General features: G+C 33.5%; 2 protein-coding genes across 3 annotated transcripts in view; one reads left to right on the top strand and one right to left on the bottom strand.

Annotated features, from left to right (window-relative positions):
* Positions 1-1,305: 1,305 nt before the first annotated feature.
* LOC119190962 (trypsin, alkaline C-like) lies at positions 1,306-3,882 on the top strand. The gene is made up of 4 exons (XM_037444595.1): positions 1,306-1,413; positions 1,581-1,746; positions 2,199-2,454; positions 3,536-3,882. The coding sequence occupies exons 1-4, from the start codon at positions 1,365-1,367 to the stop codon at positions 3,830-3,832; spliced, it is 768 nt and encodes a 255-aa protein (XP_037300492.1). The 5' UTR covers positions 1,306-1,364; the 3' UTR covers positions 3,833-3,882.
* A 377-nt stretch (positions 3,883-4,259) lies between these two features.
* The window catches only part of LOC119190961 (MAP kinase-activated protein kinase 2-like), a 58,654-nt gene continuing 46,832 nt past the window's right edge, over positions 4,260-16,081 (bottom strand). Inside the window, exons 6-8 of one of the 2 annotated variants that reach the window (XM_037444593.1) lie at positions 15,545-15,667; positions 13,301-13,459; positions 4,260-8,169 (exon numbers count right to left, since the gene is read on the bottom strand). In XM_037444593.1, the coding sequence (XP_037300490.1) occupies positions 8,098-8,169; positions 13,301-13,459; positions 15,545-15,667 (354 nt within the window). In that variant the 3' untranslated portion in view covers positions 4,260-8,097. The remainder of the gene's footprint in view (positions 8,170-13,300; positions 13,460-15,544; positions 15,668-16,081) is intronic. The other variant, XM_037444594.1, reaches the window with a different exon arrangement.

Here is a 16,081-nt window from a genome sequence, read left to right as displayed (position 1 = left end):
CTCGAAACGTTTGGAATTCTAGTTTCCGTGGCATACTTCGGAATGAAAGGTGAAAATTTCGGGTCAATCCATCGACTACTTTGCGATTTGCGAACACTACGGAAGCTTTTTTTATATTTTAGTATTAAAATGCTTAAATATAATTTATTTTTTATAAATACGAATATAAAATTTATTTTATGAAAGACCACACAAAACTTTGAAGAAGCAAAAACACCACATAAAACTTTATATAAAGTACCGTGAACTATGTATATTATTATTGTTCAAATCACTTGTAGTGCGTAGATTAAATGGAGGGGTTTCAAGAAGGTAATTCACGTGAGGTGCTATTTCAATTACAAGTGTTTAGTAAACGTGACCACTTAAGGCGGTGCCCTAGCAAAAAGGCGTGTTAATCGAATTTTTAGTAACTATATTAATAATTTAGACATCAATTACAATAAATATTAAATATCATAATTCTATATGTTATTTTTACTTTGGCTGTTTATTATAATTTTTTTTAATATGTTGATAATGTCTTATTCATTTCATAATGAAAAAACCACAAAAATTTTGATGCTGTGCAGATGCACAGCATCAAAAGAGATCTAAATCATTTAGAGATCTAAAATACACGTATTAATTTGCAACTAATATTATCAGACAAACAATTTAATAAGGAACATTTTGGTAGTTTAAATTGTTCAAAAAGACCTAACATTTATATTTTAAAACCATTATTCGTGTAAATGCATACTTCGGTCCGTAATTCTGCGCCGTAAATGTATGGAGCTTTGCTGGGGGGAGGCCCTTAAGATACCGTCACGCTTGTTACCCAGAAGAGGTAGCCGAGTCGCCAGCGTTATTCCTATAATAATGACATAGGTATGACTAGATCTGATATCCTTAAATCGAAGGAATTAGGTGTGGCCCAAAAGGGTATACTGAGGAACAGCAAGTATCCTTAATACTTTGTTAATTCTATTTGTGATCCTTAACTCTATAGTTGGTTATAAAGTATCATGTAATCCAATTAAAAATCTGGAGATTTTCCACTGAGAAAAAAAATATTTTTCTGCAAAATTTGTAAACATAAAAATGCGCTGGCGCATGTCCGTGGGAAAAGTGGATAGGGATGTATAATTTTGCAAGAGATGCAACATTAATATAGTTTGTCTAAAGAATTATTTTAACCTACTTTTTGTAAAATATTTCGTGATTAGAAATTGCACGTTACTCCCTCCTAGATTCGCGCCTGTATCTATAAACTACACTTAGGTTCTTCGTCATAAGCCTTATCTAGTTATTCAGATAGGATATATATATATTATTGTGAATTTGATAGGGACCACTTACTTTCAAAGTACACTCAAGAGAAAATGGGAGTCCGAACCGTATTGCTTGTAATCTGCCTCGGGGCAGCCATGGGTCCGTATATATTTTAATTTTATATATTATGGCAAATATAAAAAATTAAAATAAGCTTCGTCTCATACGATAGCTGATATAATATTATGTTAAGGGAATACATTGATTTACATCAATGCATCTTCATATTTTATTTACTTACTTATATTTTTTCCAATTATTTGTAGCTGTACCAGCCACCGATAGGATCGTAGGTGGCCAGATTACAACGGTGACATCATATCCGGAAATAGCTTCTCTGGCACGCCGTTACCTCTTGCTGTTTTACCTTCATTCATGTGGAGGCACCATATTGACTACTAAATCTATAATGACGGCTGCCCATTGCGTTTAGTAAGTATTTTTTTAAAGAAAATATAAGGACGAAACGAGCAAGCCGCTCACTTGACAAATAAAGACTCCACCGCCCCATAAACGACAGATAGGAATAATTTTACTTACTATATTTTTCCTGAATTTTAAATTATAAGGCACTACGTGTCATTTTACTGCGCTGTACCCGAGACAAAATATTATAACTGTACTTAAGTAGACGAGCGTAATCAGACCATTTTTTCCTACCCTTAACCGACTCTAATTGCGATCAGTCCATTCTTCGTATGCAAATAATCTTTCACGCACATTGCTCATTCACACACTGAATCCATTCTCGGACAAATGGAGTTGGAAACCATTAAAAAGTTTTCCGATCTGGAAATCAATCCCACTATCTGGTCTATATGATTAGACAGTGTAAGTGAAGAAGCCGACAAAGATATTACGTTAAGCTGCTATAATTTTTACAGCGGAGACCAACCAGCGGACTGGCGGATTCGCGTCGGTTCCACGTACTCAAACAGCGGTGGTTCTGTATATAATATTGAGTCGATTACCATCCATCCGTCGTACGATAGGCCCACGTTTAACAACGACGTAGCGATAATGCGGACCCAGGGGTACATAACCTACGGGAATTTGGTGCAGCCTGGCTCCATAGCGGGTGCAAACTTTGCCGTCGCCGACAACAGCACAGTTGTTGCAGCTGGCTGGGGATCTACTACCGTAAGTATATTCTAATACTATTGTTTTTAGGGTGGTATCTGAGAATATACAGTCTTATAAACTTGTTTTAGCATTAAGAATTGCTTAAGGTGATAGCTTAAGGTCCATTTTCATACATTTTGTTTCACCTTTAATCTGGGTAACTAAACAAGTATTGACAAGTAAAGAATTTAAATTCACGTCTAGTTAGTAATTAGTTCTCGCAGTTGAAAGAAAAACGTAAAAATAATTAACATGCATGGATATTTCGGCCTTTAAAATTTCGCCGTATTAAATTCTTTACTTGTCAATACTTGTTTAGTTACCCAGATTAAAGGTGAAACAAAATGTATGAAAATGGACCTTAAGCTATCACCTTAAATAGCTGTCAAATTATCACCGGTTTCTTAGTATAGACCTTATTAAGATGCAAGATGGCGGGTTTTGAATTACAGCTGATCGAGTTACTTTGTGTTTTAACTAAGCATAGCTTTGCGAATTTTTTATAAGTAAGATTGATAATTTCTAGTTCTTAGGTGTGCAAAATAAGTATGAGTAAAGAAAAGAGAACTATTTTGTAGTGACAGCTTTGTACAGACGTCTCAGAGTTTGACCGAAGACGCCATGAGCTCATTGTTATATATCAGTCCTAGGGCATATATTAGGGTGTATTACAAAGTTTCTAAAGAATTTAGATATGGGGTTGTTAGTAAACCGCTGGATATGTAGCAGTGTTATTTATAAAACTGAAATACAGGACTAAATAACCTAATAACCGTAACAGTTCGATTCCCACATTTTCTCACTCCTGGCTTTAAGGCACACCAAGTCGAGAGATTCCACAGGAGGAGGCAGGTGGGAGGGGGGGGGGGGTCAATGAGGTCCGAGAGATACGCCACAAGTTCCGAGTCCTTGAACATGAATATTGACTAAGGCTTTTGGCGATAAAACTTAGATGTAACTAAAAAAGATTGCCGGATAAAGAGGCGCCTGAATAACTAACCACGGCAATCTCCTTGTCATATCCTTGATTCTTATCCTATCGGAGATGTTTATAGATTAACGTTCCACTTGCTAGTTTGCTATTATAAATTTCTTTCAGAACGGAGGTGCAGTAGTGAGCCAACTTCGTCACGTGGCACTGAGGACGGTGAATCAAATGATTTGCGCGTTGAGGTACAACAGCATCGAGAAGATGGTGAATGAGAACATGCTGTGCGCTGGCTGGTTGAATGTAGGGGGTAAAGACACCTGCCAGGGCGATTCTGGGGGTCCCCTGTACTATGGCAGGGTGGTAGTGGGAATAACATCGTGGGGGGCCCAGTGCGCGGTGCCAGAGTTTCCTGGGGTGTACACTCGCGTTCCTCGTTTCACATCTTGGGTCCAAGCCAATGCTTAAATATGTTTAAAAATGTGTGATGAGTGAAATAAAAATAAGTTTAAATGAAATAAGAGTATTTATTTGTACATTATTTATAGAAGTAATATAATATATTACCCACCTTTTTGGTCAAGTGAAAGTAGTAGTGCCCCCCAACCGATTACCAGGTCAATAATGCTGAATGCTGATAATTCATTCTTATTTTCAACAGTTCAAATTTATTCAGCATAGTTCAGTACAGAGATAAGTTCACAGCAGGTCAGCACAGTTCAGAACTAGTCAGTTCAGTTCAGAGTTGGTCAGTTTAAGTACCAAAAATTGGAGTCAATGCAGGTTTATTTATTATAAATGAAATTTAAAAAACATAGTACAATATTTGGGTTTAAATAAGCCCAATGAAAAGTGTCTTAGGCAAGGCATAGCGCGTTCACAATAAAACACAATATTCTCCATACATATAATATATTTTCATTGACACCTCTCTCACAAGTCAAAAGTAACTTACATTAACTTATTTGGTTTAGGAGTGATGTAAAATGCATTAAGTAAACCAGCATTTTGATTGCAAAAAAACTAACATATACTAATTTAATAGCATATTCATTGAACAAATCGATTATCGATACCGAAGTATCGATTTGAAATGCTTTCATAATCGATTTATAGTCATCACCATAGTTGTAAAAATATAGTAATTTGAACACATAGTACTATCGAAAGTATAATTATTACAGAAACAGTTACAGTTTTCGATATTGCCTTGTACGAAACAATTTAAGCCAGCTAAATTGTATATATTAGTTTATTTTGCAATCATATAAATGAGAAAATAAGTACTTAAAATTAAAGATTACAGCTTTAGTGATGTCAAATTTGCAAAAAAAAAATAACAAAAAAACATACTTGTAGACAAAGGAATTTTGTGACATAATATATCTATCATAAAGTTCATACTTGCTTATTCATCACAATGACGCAATTTATAACCTCAAACTTTGCGCACACCCGCATTCAGATGAGGTCGATGGGGGAATGATTTCTAACTATTTTTTCATATAATTAGGTATTGTATATATCCTCTCCCGTCTCGATATATCGCATCAATAGACCAAAGCACTGGTAGGCTTGAAAAGCTCCAAAAATAATATTTCTCTATGCTATATAAGAAAATCTTATCTATATTTCAAATTAGCCAAAACAGAAAATATACTTAAAGCCTACGCGCGTCTGCAAAAATATGCATAAGAAAATATATTCTCGAAATTTCCTTCGACGTTAATGGACGGCAAACAAAACACGATGCGCGATTCCGGTGTAGATGAACAGCAATTGTCTTAAAATTATCTATCAGCAAAAACTATTTCCAAATATTTACGCTAACTTTATCTTTCATTTAGACTTCTGCGTAGAAACAAAATTAAACCTAATTTCTATCAACATACAGTTCCCATTTGATAGGTATTACCTCACAAAGGTTAGTCTAAACAATATTGACGCAAAACTTAACTATCGAACGACTGATGTAATATTTTCCTAAGTTTCATGGACAAAACTCTTATCGTAACAGTTTAATTGATATCAAACGAAGACGTTCCTTATCGTCGCCGTGCAAAAATTTTGACACTGATCATCTTCTATTGTAGAAGTCCTGCATTCAAATCGATAATTTCGTGAAAAAGGTATAATTTCAGATATTTCCAGAAACCATTTTGTTTTTATTTCTTATAATAGACGTGATTTGCTAGTAGAATTGGATTTTGTGCCACATATAAAAAGAAATGGATTTAACGATAGTATGGATGACTCCAGATGATATGGAAAATCGACTATTTCGTAGTTAGATGAAAAGCCTTTTAGGTCGTATGACTAATCCTTTATTACCATAAGTGTCAAAATGTTTGCAAAGCGCTCTCTATACGCTCATAAAGACCTAGTACGCCATTTAAAACACGCCCAAAAATATTATTTTTCCACTTATAAAGAATAATACTAAATTATATACACAGCTATTGTTTGTCAACCATTTGCGATCGGAAGGAGATGGAAAACTAGGCTTTATTGATGACTGAAATAAATCCTATTCTAGTTTATAATTATTGGCATCTTTAATTGTGATTATTTTCATTCCAACTGTGTCTGTATAATTTTATTGAAATGCCGATCGCAAATGGTTAAATGTAATGGAAAGTAGCTGGCTTTATACGACATGGGGGGGTGTAAAACCCCACTACGGATACCAAGTGCGACCGTTACTAAAATTCAAAATGAATATGGGTAATTCTATCTTGCTGTATTTTTTATATTAATGCGCTATCTTAATCTTAACAAATTTTATAAAGATAATAATATTTCTATATGGGATGCATATAATTTTATTTAAATGACTGATTTACAAAATATGTAAATGATTTATTTGTTTATGCTACGGAAATATGAGAACTTAAAATTAAAATATTATAGAAAGTCCAAGCATTCTTTTAGGAACATAAAACCAAGATGTACAAAAGTGTGTTTTAGATAGTTCATCGTATAAAGCCAGCTGTCAAACATGACAGGCGTCATTTCAACGACATGTCATCCGTCAAGTGACAGATGTCAAATTGACAACGCGATATAAAATAATACTACGCTTTTTGACACTGTTTATCTTAAGTTCGTAATGTATGTACGGAAAAATTGGAGCAAACCTTAATGTATTGTGTTTTATTTAATTAGTAATTTATTTAGAATTAATTATCAACTAGTTGTATACTTAAATTGCCGGCATTGCAAGTACAATCGGTGATAATCGCAAATCCATTAATCGCCATTGTTTGTGATAGTAGTTTTAACGTATTTGTCAAGAAAAAATATATATTCAATCAATGTAATTTAATTTTAAAATAAACATAAAAACTAGATAAAATTACTGCTAAATAGGCGATTAAAACTAAGAGGTGGACTCACTGGTCGCTTTTATTTTGTGGGCATTCAAAACATTATCTAAGCCGTTGTGATGTAAGTAATTATTGTACAAAACTAGCCTAGCGATAATTTCCGTACATACATACAAAATATATTTCTAACTATGTATATACACAACATTTGTGACAGCACCTTTGATAATGACAGTGCAAATTGACATTGACGGGTCTTTTGACATTGACAGGTCTTTTATGACATTGACACAACATTTAGAAACACATTATAGAGTAAATAATTTTGTAATTGTAAATTTAATTTATGTTGTACTAGAGTAACGCGAATTAAATATAATAATGAGAATATGAACTATTTTAGTAGCAATTTGTATGTCGGTCAAATACATTACACAAGATTGAACGCGGATTCCAATAAACCATCCCAACCGCTAACTAGGCATCATCATCATCAGCCGCAGGATGTCCACTGCTGAACATGGGCTTCTCCCAAAGATTTCCAGATCGACCTTTTGGAAGCGGCCCGCATCCAGCGACCTCCTGCTACTTTTATTAGGTCATCTGTCCACCTCATGGGTGGACGTCCGACGTTGCGCTTGCCAGTTCTAACTAGGCTTGATTAAGATTAACTCATTTATAACGCACCCTTAGAACTAAGGTGACTCGACTCAAAAAAGATGATTTGTGGAAAACAAAAAAGATTTGAGAATTGAAAGGCAGTGAATTGAGCGGTCGCGGCGAAAGTGAAAATCTGTTTCTATTTTATAATTTTGCATTTTTCTCGTCATAGGGTTAAAGAGCATGCTTTAGATCGTTTTTTTTACGAAAAATCAGAAAATATGTTAATTTTGAGTTAGGTCACTTTATTTCTATGGGTGCGATAAATATGTCAAAGTAACTATTCTGATTGATTCATTTTGTTATGGATCCAAGTGTAGCGATTAAGATCGTTTTTAAAAATCGTCCATAAACGGATCACTGACTTATTAATTATTTCAATAAATGTTACAACTGGTTGCAATTTAAAATACTCATACTGTTCTTCACTAACCTTACTCTAATACGCTTATTAATCCATATTCTTTAATTCTAAAAGCCAACACACCAATCTGTATATGAACACGCTGATTCTCTACAAATACCTTTTTACTGTTGTTGCCACATTATACTGTCATATTTCTAGACATCAAGCGAGCGTATCCTCATCGTTATCAGATGTTTATTTTTTTAATTTGCCATTCAAATATAGAACATATAAACAAATATATTACAACCAGTTGTAACGTTGTTGACGACAGATTACAACATATAGTTGTGCAGTGTATGTTTAACTATTAACAGCCAAATATGTTACGCACTTGAATCTCAGGCACCGACTTTGTTGCGTCGCTTGTTCAATAGTGAGTTGTTGCTTTCACCCAACGCTTTGATTTGTACCTGGAAGAGAATGTATATTGTTTTAAAATAATACAAACGAATATACGCCATAATGGTGGGCCACTATGGTGGGTTTTAACATTTGTACCTTTTATCCTTGAAGGGTTAGATAGAAAAGCAATTGATGCATATTTTGCCATGTGTATTCCTTCCCTTGATGTGATATAGGGCGTGCTCATCACTTCATGGGGTAAGAAGATATATATAAAATAGTATATCTTGCTTCACTCCCGCGATCAAGACCTAATGAAATCTTATCTACATATTAATACGTAAAAAAACGCTTTTTAGTTAGTTAGCACATTGCTCGCACGCAGGAGTATGAGAATTGGCATTGAAAAAAACTTATTCTGTGGTATATGTACATGCAGATTAATTATTATGTTAACCACGATTGTGTAGACCAACGCAGACGACAGATTTTTGTTATAGTGTGATGAAGCGAAAGTTCTTTATATTTTATTATTTAGAACCACACAATTTTACGACTACATTACTTGTCAATAACGAGTCGTCATACAATAAATATAAACTAGTTTTTACTTTAAAAAAAAACACACCAAGACATTTTAAGTACAATCGGACAAGTTGGTGCTAGTACACTTCCAAACACATTTTGCTTGACCGGTCTAATGTCCCGAGATATTTAGACACGCCCCTGTCTCATATTTCACCAATTACGACAGTTTTGGAGATGTGCGAAAGGAACAGCAGATAACTATTATTGTTTACTTTAGTTGTATTTTACTGATTGACGACGCGCACGCAACTATTGAGTACCAGTAGTATTTTGCTCACAATTATTTTTCGTTTACGGACACCGATATCTTGCCACTACGTAGACTTATGTTCGTTTACTGGACTCTTAATTACTTAGTCGCCGACCCGTCATGTGACTACTGCACCATGGATTATATATTCCGGGAATTAAATATTACAGTAAGTAAATCAGTCATACTATACTATATAATATTTTAATATTAATTTTAACTAGTGGACGTTAATATGCGTGGGAAAAATATCGTCAGGGCAGAGAACTAATAATTAAAATTTTGCAGTTTTGAGAAAATCGCGGTTTATGGCTTTTTTAATTATTGGTCATCATAATTAATTATATTTAAAGCCAACATAGACCACCTTTTAAGCTCTTTTAAATATAATTATAATATTATTGAGTTTTGATGAATACTTATTCCTTTAATTGTGTAAAACAGACTTCAATATGCTACGTATTATATTTTATATTAATCCTTAAGTTATCCTATCTATCGTAGGGTCAAATATCATTAGTCATTGTGTGTTTTTGCCAAAAAATTATCATAGTGCTATTGATTATACTTGTAGTAATCTATGTAGTATGTTATTTAAGTTGCTTTACGAATAATCAAATGTCAAAATATTGAAAAGAAATATAATTGGAAAACTTAAAAGTACTCAATGCAAAAATAAACTACTTCGACGGGTATACTCACTATACTTATAGGTGTTACCTATCTTTTCTTGATCTCAGTTAAAAATTCAGAGTTTTCGATATTGAAACAGCAGTAGCATTAAGCGTAACTGTTACCGTCAACTTTTAATAGTAAACTCTAATTTAATGTTGGGAATATATTAAGACAGGCCGGTAAGCCTTTTAGTCCAGTCAATAAGCTCAAAAGGTGTCAATTTATGTATTATAAAGATCCAAAAATATGAGTGATAGCTCATTCGATTTGGATAACATGACGTCTAGAAAAATAATCTTTAGTGTTCATTGGCACTTAAAAATACAATTGTTATTAAGAGGATAAAGAGGTTCTTCGATAACTTAAAAATAAGAAATAAGGAGGAAATTTCCAATTTAAATCCTCCTTATTTAAGAAATAAGGAGGAAATTTCCAATTTAAAGAAGAAGACGCCCGAAATTCTATCTCCTTTATTAATAATTTTTATTTAATGCCAAAAATATAGACGAGTATAAATAATTTATGGATAGGCGATAATTTGTTTTTATTACAGTAATATTGCATAGCCAACATTTTTATTGCTGCACATGTGCAGTTTAAAAAGTGTAAAGATTTCACATAAAAAGGGTCTTTGTTAGAGGACGACATTTTTATGTTTTTGTTAACCCCGGTTCCATGTCGACGCCTTTATCGGAAAGCGGCGTCCATTGTTTATTGAATTTAGCGAGTTTAAAGATTTTAAGTAGTGGTAATATGATTTCTTACTAGAGTAATTAACTATGTCGGCGCGTTTGTAAGATCCGCTTATAGACGTTTAAGTCCCACCCAGTTTAACCCAGAGGTTTCTGTTATTATTGTTTCTTTTACAACTACATAATATGTAGCACTGAATTAAAGTAGAATTACAATCCGATTTAATGCAAATTTGGGATTTTTATCTCAATAAAATGTGTGCAATTATGGAAAACAGAGCTGATTTTTTTACTGAATTTGGATTATTTCGTACTTGATCCACGTATTTTGTGTCGGCCGCACTGGCGTTCTGCTCCCATATAAATTTTATTATTTTGGCACTGTAGTCATTACGTTAAAATATTATTAGAATAATAGATTTTAGTAATTAATATATAATTTAATTGTATTACAGAGAACCACTGTCCCTCGATGTATACACTAGGATGCGGATGAGAGCTTCATCGCCAACCGATCCAGAGCGCACACTCTACTCAACCTGCCTGCTGAGCGTATCAAACTTGTAATGAATACAATTAAATCATATCACTGAAGTAACAAAAAATGTGTTTTATTTACATAGACTTTCTACGAAATTTCATTTTACATGTGTATCTCATTATTTATTGGTGTTGCAAATATATTATCTACTATATTCGATTTTAACTTTTGATAATTATATATCGTAGCGATATGTGCGTGAGCCTCATCGACTGGTTCACAAAACGAGCCTATTGAAATAAATCATTTTATTTGAAAGATTTGATTGTGAGATTTTAAAAATATTTACTTTAAATATTACACTTAAAATGAACTCTGCAAATATAAACGTTATTACATTTGGAAGGCATCCCGAAAAAAGTTAAGTAATCAAAAATCTTGTTTAGTTATCTCTGAAAATAATTACTTACTGCGAATATTTTTTTTTTCAAATTTTCTTATTTTTAAAATTTTTTCCTTTCTATCCGTAGATGATAATAATAACACTTACTTATGTAAAAAAAAAACAGGTAGTTATATCTTTTGACGAATCGTGAAATTATTTGTATGAATTACTCAACCATGACTTTTCTTTCTTATTTTTCTTATCAATGAAGGGTCTAAAATTATTATTTAATGACTCCAAGTTACTAATTTTTGGCACATTATTATTCAATAAGTTTGAGGTTGGTTGGAATTTATTCGAAACATAAAACCAGCGCCCATACAAAAAACGGACATGTCCTTTAAAAGTAAATAAAATGTTCAAAAAAAGCATAAAAACAATTGAGAAAAAATATAATAATTTCTAATAATGAAACGAATAACAATAATTTATGATTATGTGAATGATTTAACGAATTAAATAAACTGAACTGTTTAAGTAATTTATATAATTCAAAATTCAATCATAATATGCAGCTATTAAATCGGTAAAAAATCAATAACTGTAAGTTGATTATAGACTTTGGGTTTTAACTCAGCGAAAATTAAATAATTGGCTAAAGAAAGTAACTAAAATTTACAAACTGGACATGTGCAGCAATAAAATGTTAGCCTTGCAAATACTACTGTAATAAGAATTCAAATCTACGCCTACACTTATAATCTTTAAATGCCTCTAAATTCAATAGCATAACAATCGACTCAGTTTAACGATAAATGCGTCCACGTAAGACCGGTGTCAATACAAACATTGATAAAAATGCGCTCTTTAACAAACCATTTTTATGTGATATATTTATTCTTTTCAAACAACATCTGCAGCAATAAAAATGTTGGCCTTTCAATATTACTCTAATAAAAGCATATTACCACCTACACATAAAATCTTTAAACTCGCCTCAAATTCAATAAATAATAATCGCTGCATATCGATAAATAGTCCAATTAACTATTTCAAAAAGGTGTTAAATAGTTCAAATTAGGATGAAAAAAAGGTATTTCGTTATTAACTCAAAAACTATTCATATTTAAGATAAAAAAAGATCATTAAGAGGAAATAAAAAACAATATCTCCAAGAAGCTAATAATTTTAGGTCAATTATTTTAACTTTAATGTTAATACATAATATTTGTAAATACAGAGATTGGAATAAAATGTTATCGTCTAAGTTTTTGAAATAAAATAAAATAACAATTCAAATAATGAAATCTATTAACTATGATTTATTATTATAATATGAATTATTGAACGAATTGAATAAACTGAACAGTTTAAATTTTTACGATTCAAAATTCAATCATAATATTATGCAGCCATTGAATTTATTTAATAAATTAATTATAGACTATGGGTTTAAAGAGACCGAAAACTAAAAACGGCTTAAAAAAGTAGCTAATCATAATTTACTAACAAAATATAGTTGTGACAAATATGGCGGAAATTGCTTTAAAATGATTTTTTTTAATACAACATAAAGTTTGGTTTGTTAAAAGTTAAAAAGAAGGTAATCAGGCATATAATATGATATAAAATAATTAACATAATGTCGTTTCTTATTTATTAAAAAATAATGCCAAAAAATTTAACAATATAAACACTGTAAATCGCGATTGTCTCCAAACTATAAAACTTTTGTTATTACGTTCCTTACGCCGACGATATGCATCTTACAAGTATAGGAATTATCGTCATAGCATAGACGTGCGCGCATCAATTTTAATTTCGTTTTCTATTATACACTCAGCAGCGGTTCGGTAGTGTTACGTAACGTCATTGCAGGTAGCCAGCAGACTTACGACTGATATCGATCTATGCAATCGATCCCAAACCCCGCCTCCCAAACGTAGTAAAACAAATTTGCCAAGTTATTTTGACCCTTAGGGTGGTCGACCGCCAACTTTGCTGATTGTACATATTACCAATTTTGATCGTACCGATTAGTCGGTCATGTGCGTTTTATCGTACCGATATATCGGTCGTGTGCGTTCGCCTCAAATACGTTATATACATGACGTGTATCTACACTCGCCTGTACCTGGTCGTAGTCGACGCGCATGGTGGCGAGCGAGCGAGTCATCTCGTCCTGCACGTCGGGCCACGTGTCGCCGCCTTCGCGCAGCAGCGTGTTCGTGTACAGCGGGGTCTGCGGCACTTGTGTGTACTGTCTGATCCACGGACTCGCCATCACCTAGAATAGACACGTCACAATCAATCATAGGTATGAGATATCACGTATAATTTATTTATAAATAATAATAATAATATCAGCCCTGTATTATATACTTGCCCACTGCTGAGCACGGGCCTCCTCTACTACTGAGAGGGATTAGGCCTTAGTCCACCACGCTCGCCTAGTGCGGATTGGTAGACTTTACACACCTTCGAAATTCCTGTAGAGAACTTCTCAGATGTGCAGGTTTCCTCACGATGTTTTCCTTCACCGTTAAAGCGAACGATAAATTCACAAAGAATACACACATGATTTTAGAAAAGTCAGAGGTGTGTGCCCTTGGGATTTGAGCCTGCGGACATTCGTCTTGGCAGTCCGTTCCACACCCAACTAGGCTATCGCCGCTATATAATTTATTTATTTAAACTTTATATACAGTAAATGTATACAGGTGGACTTAATGCCTGAGGTATTTTCTAACAGGCAACCTGATGCAGAGATGAGAATAAGAAAGATAATTGCCGGAAAACAACTTGAGCGCACTACAACGTGGTAAGGTTATTTGTACTTTAGCGTAGCAGCGCAAATTGTTAACCGGATTTTATACTAGTGATTGAATTAAGCTGTAATTCATTAACAACCGTTTTCAATACACGATCCCAATCCTTATGTCGATCTATCGCAAAAATGAACCAATCAGAACAAAGTTATTTTGACATGTTTACAAATAACCTATTTTGGTTGGTTTACGCTCGGAAGCGGATCAAAGATTAAGACGCTATGCATCTATACATTATTATATAAAGTCCCCTTTTCTGTCTGTATGTTATCGATTTTCTCATAATCTACTGAACGGATTTTTATGAAATTTGGTATGGAGATTGCTTAAGACCCTGGGAAGGTTATAGGCTACTTTATATCCCAGCAAATATATAGCTGGATTTTTATCCCACAAAATTTTTTACTATAAAACTGCGCTTTTTTGAATGGGCCGCACCGTATCATCACGCAAACAAAATAAATGCGATTAAATTCGGCTCTGGTGAACCTAACAAACATCTGTGTCATACAGGTGCAGGTTATTGACCGCAACCTCAATCATTATGAATCATTCCACTTGTGACACATATTTATTACTAATATATATTGTTGATGCCTTTATTACCGTAAGTTATTTTTATATCATGTTTTGTGTCATGTCTCGAAGCCAAATTAAATATACCAAGCTCTGCATTTTAAGTATTGCACTTATCACTCTAAGATATCAGAACCTAAGATGTATTTTTACAATCGTTAACGCTAATAGAAAACAAGAAAACTGTATGGGATGACGTGAAATCAATAACTTCATCGCTAAGATTTGTCATTCCCATAAATAAAAATAGTGTCTAAAATAATAATATGTACAATAAAATATTAATACTTTATTTGTTACATTTAAAATTAACTGATCTATGTTAATCTTATAGAGTAGCCCCCTTATTCATAGACGTTATTTATCTAAGGACGGAGCATTGCTGTGATAACAAGTTTGTTTCTCAGCTTCGTTTATCTGACAGCCAACTAGATTCAAGTTGTATCTCAATATTAGCCAATCACAACGGCCCTACGTCTACGCACTGCGAAGGCTGCCATGCCGTCAGCACTGAGAAACAGACATGTTATCACAGCTTTACTCCGTCCTTAGATAAAAAACGTCTAAGAATTGTTGAGGTTTGCATAGACAAATACAAACCCTTTTTTATAATGTAATGTAAACTGGCCGCGTAATAGTATGTATCTTTTTGAATTATTGTATTTGGAATAAAATAACAATGTACTGTTACTAAGCAATGTGTGCTAGTCTAATACGGTTGTCTAACGTGTTAACTCTATTAAAAATATAAGTTCCTATTCGACGGAAACCTTGTTTATTTGCCACATTTACTCTGCAAGGGCGACTCGAAGCCCAAGAAGAATAAGGGGGTAAGCATACTCAAGCGATCATGAATGTAGTTTCTTTATTTTTAGTGAGATTTTTGAAGTCGGGTGAGCGACTTGCAAATGCTCAGCGACTCGGGTTGAGTTTATGGGAACCGGCCATTAATTGGTTTTAATATTTACCTGTTCTATGGAGAGCCGTTTCGCCGGGTCCACGGACAGCATGCCGCGTATCAGGTTCTTCGCTTCAGACGACACGTTCGACCATTCTGGTTCCGGGAAGTCGTATTGCCCTAGCCTGATGCGCTGGGGATGGATCAACATTGATTCAGTTTAGTGCATTGACGTATATTATATGGACACGAAGTCCATATAAACTATTTGTTAAAAATCTGAACTAAAATGGCAACCAATATGTCACTGTCATAATCTATTTATTCACTTGAACAACAAATAATTTTACTTATTTCACTAATATTTTTTATACACATCCAAGTTTGTATTTAGAATAGTGTTTTTATATTATGAGTGCCACTCCGTACACAACCACAAGCATCAATATTGACATCATACTGAAATCAGTTTGAATGGATGACAATTCAATTCAGTTGAACACAGTGAATGTTCGGAACGCCAAATCTAGTACGTAGTACATATATATCGATGGTGTAGTGTGGAATAATTAGCATTAGTATTAATTGTTAGCTAAATCACATTTAG

This window comes from Manduca sexta, chromosome 28 (genome assembly GCF_014839805.1).
Source record: "Manduca sexta isolate Smith_Timp_Sample1 chromosome 28, JHU_Msex_v1.0, whole genome shotgun sequence".
In the NCBI taxonomy this organism is placed as follows: domain Eukaryota; kingdom Metazoa; phylum Arthropoda; class Insecta; order Lepidoptera; family Sphingidae; genus Manduca; species Manduca sexta.
The sequence above is the reverse complement of the archived record's forward strand: the minus strand, read 5'-3'. Positions and strand labels throughout refer to the sequence as shown.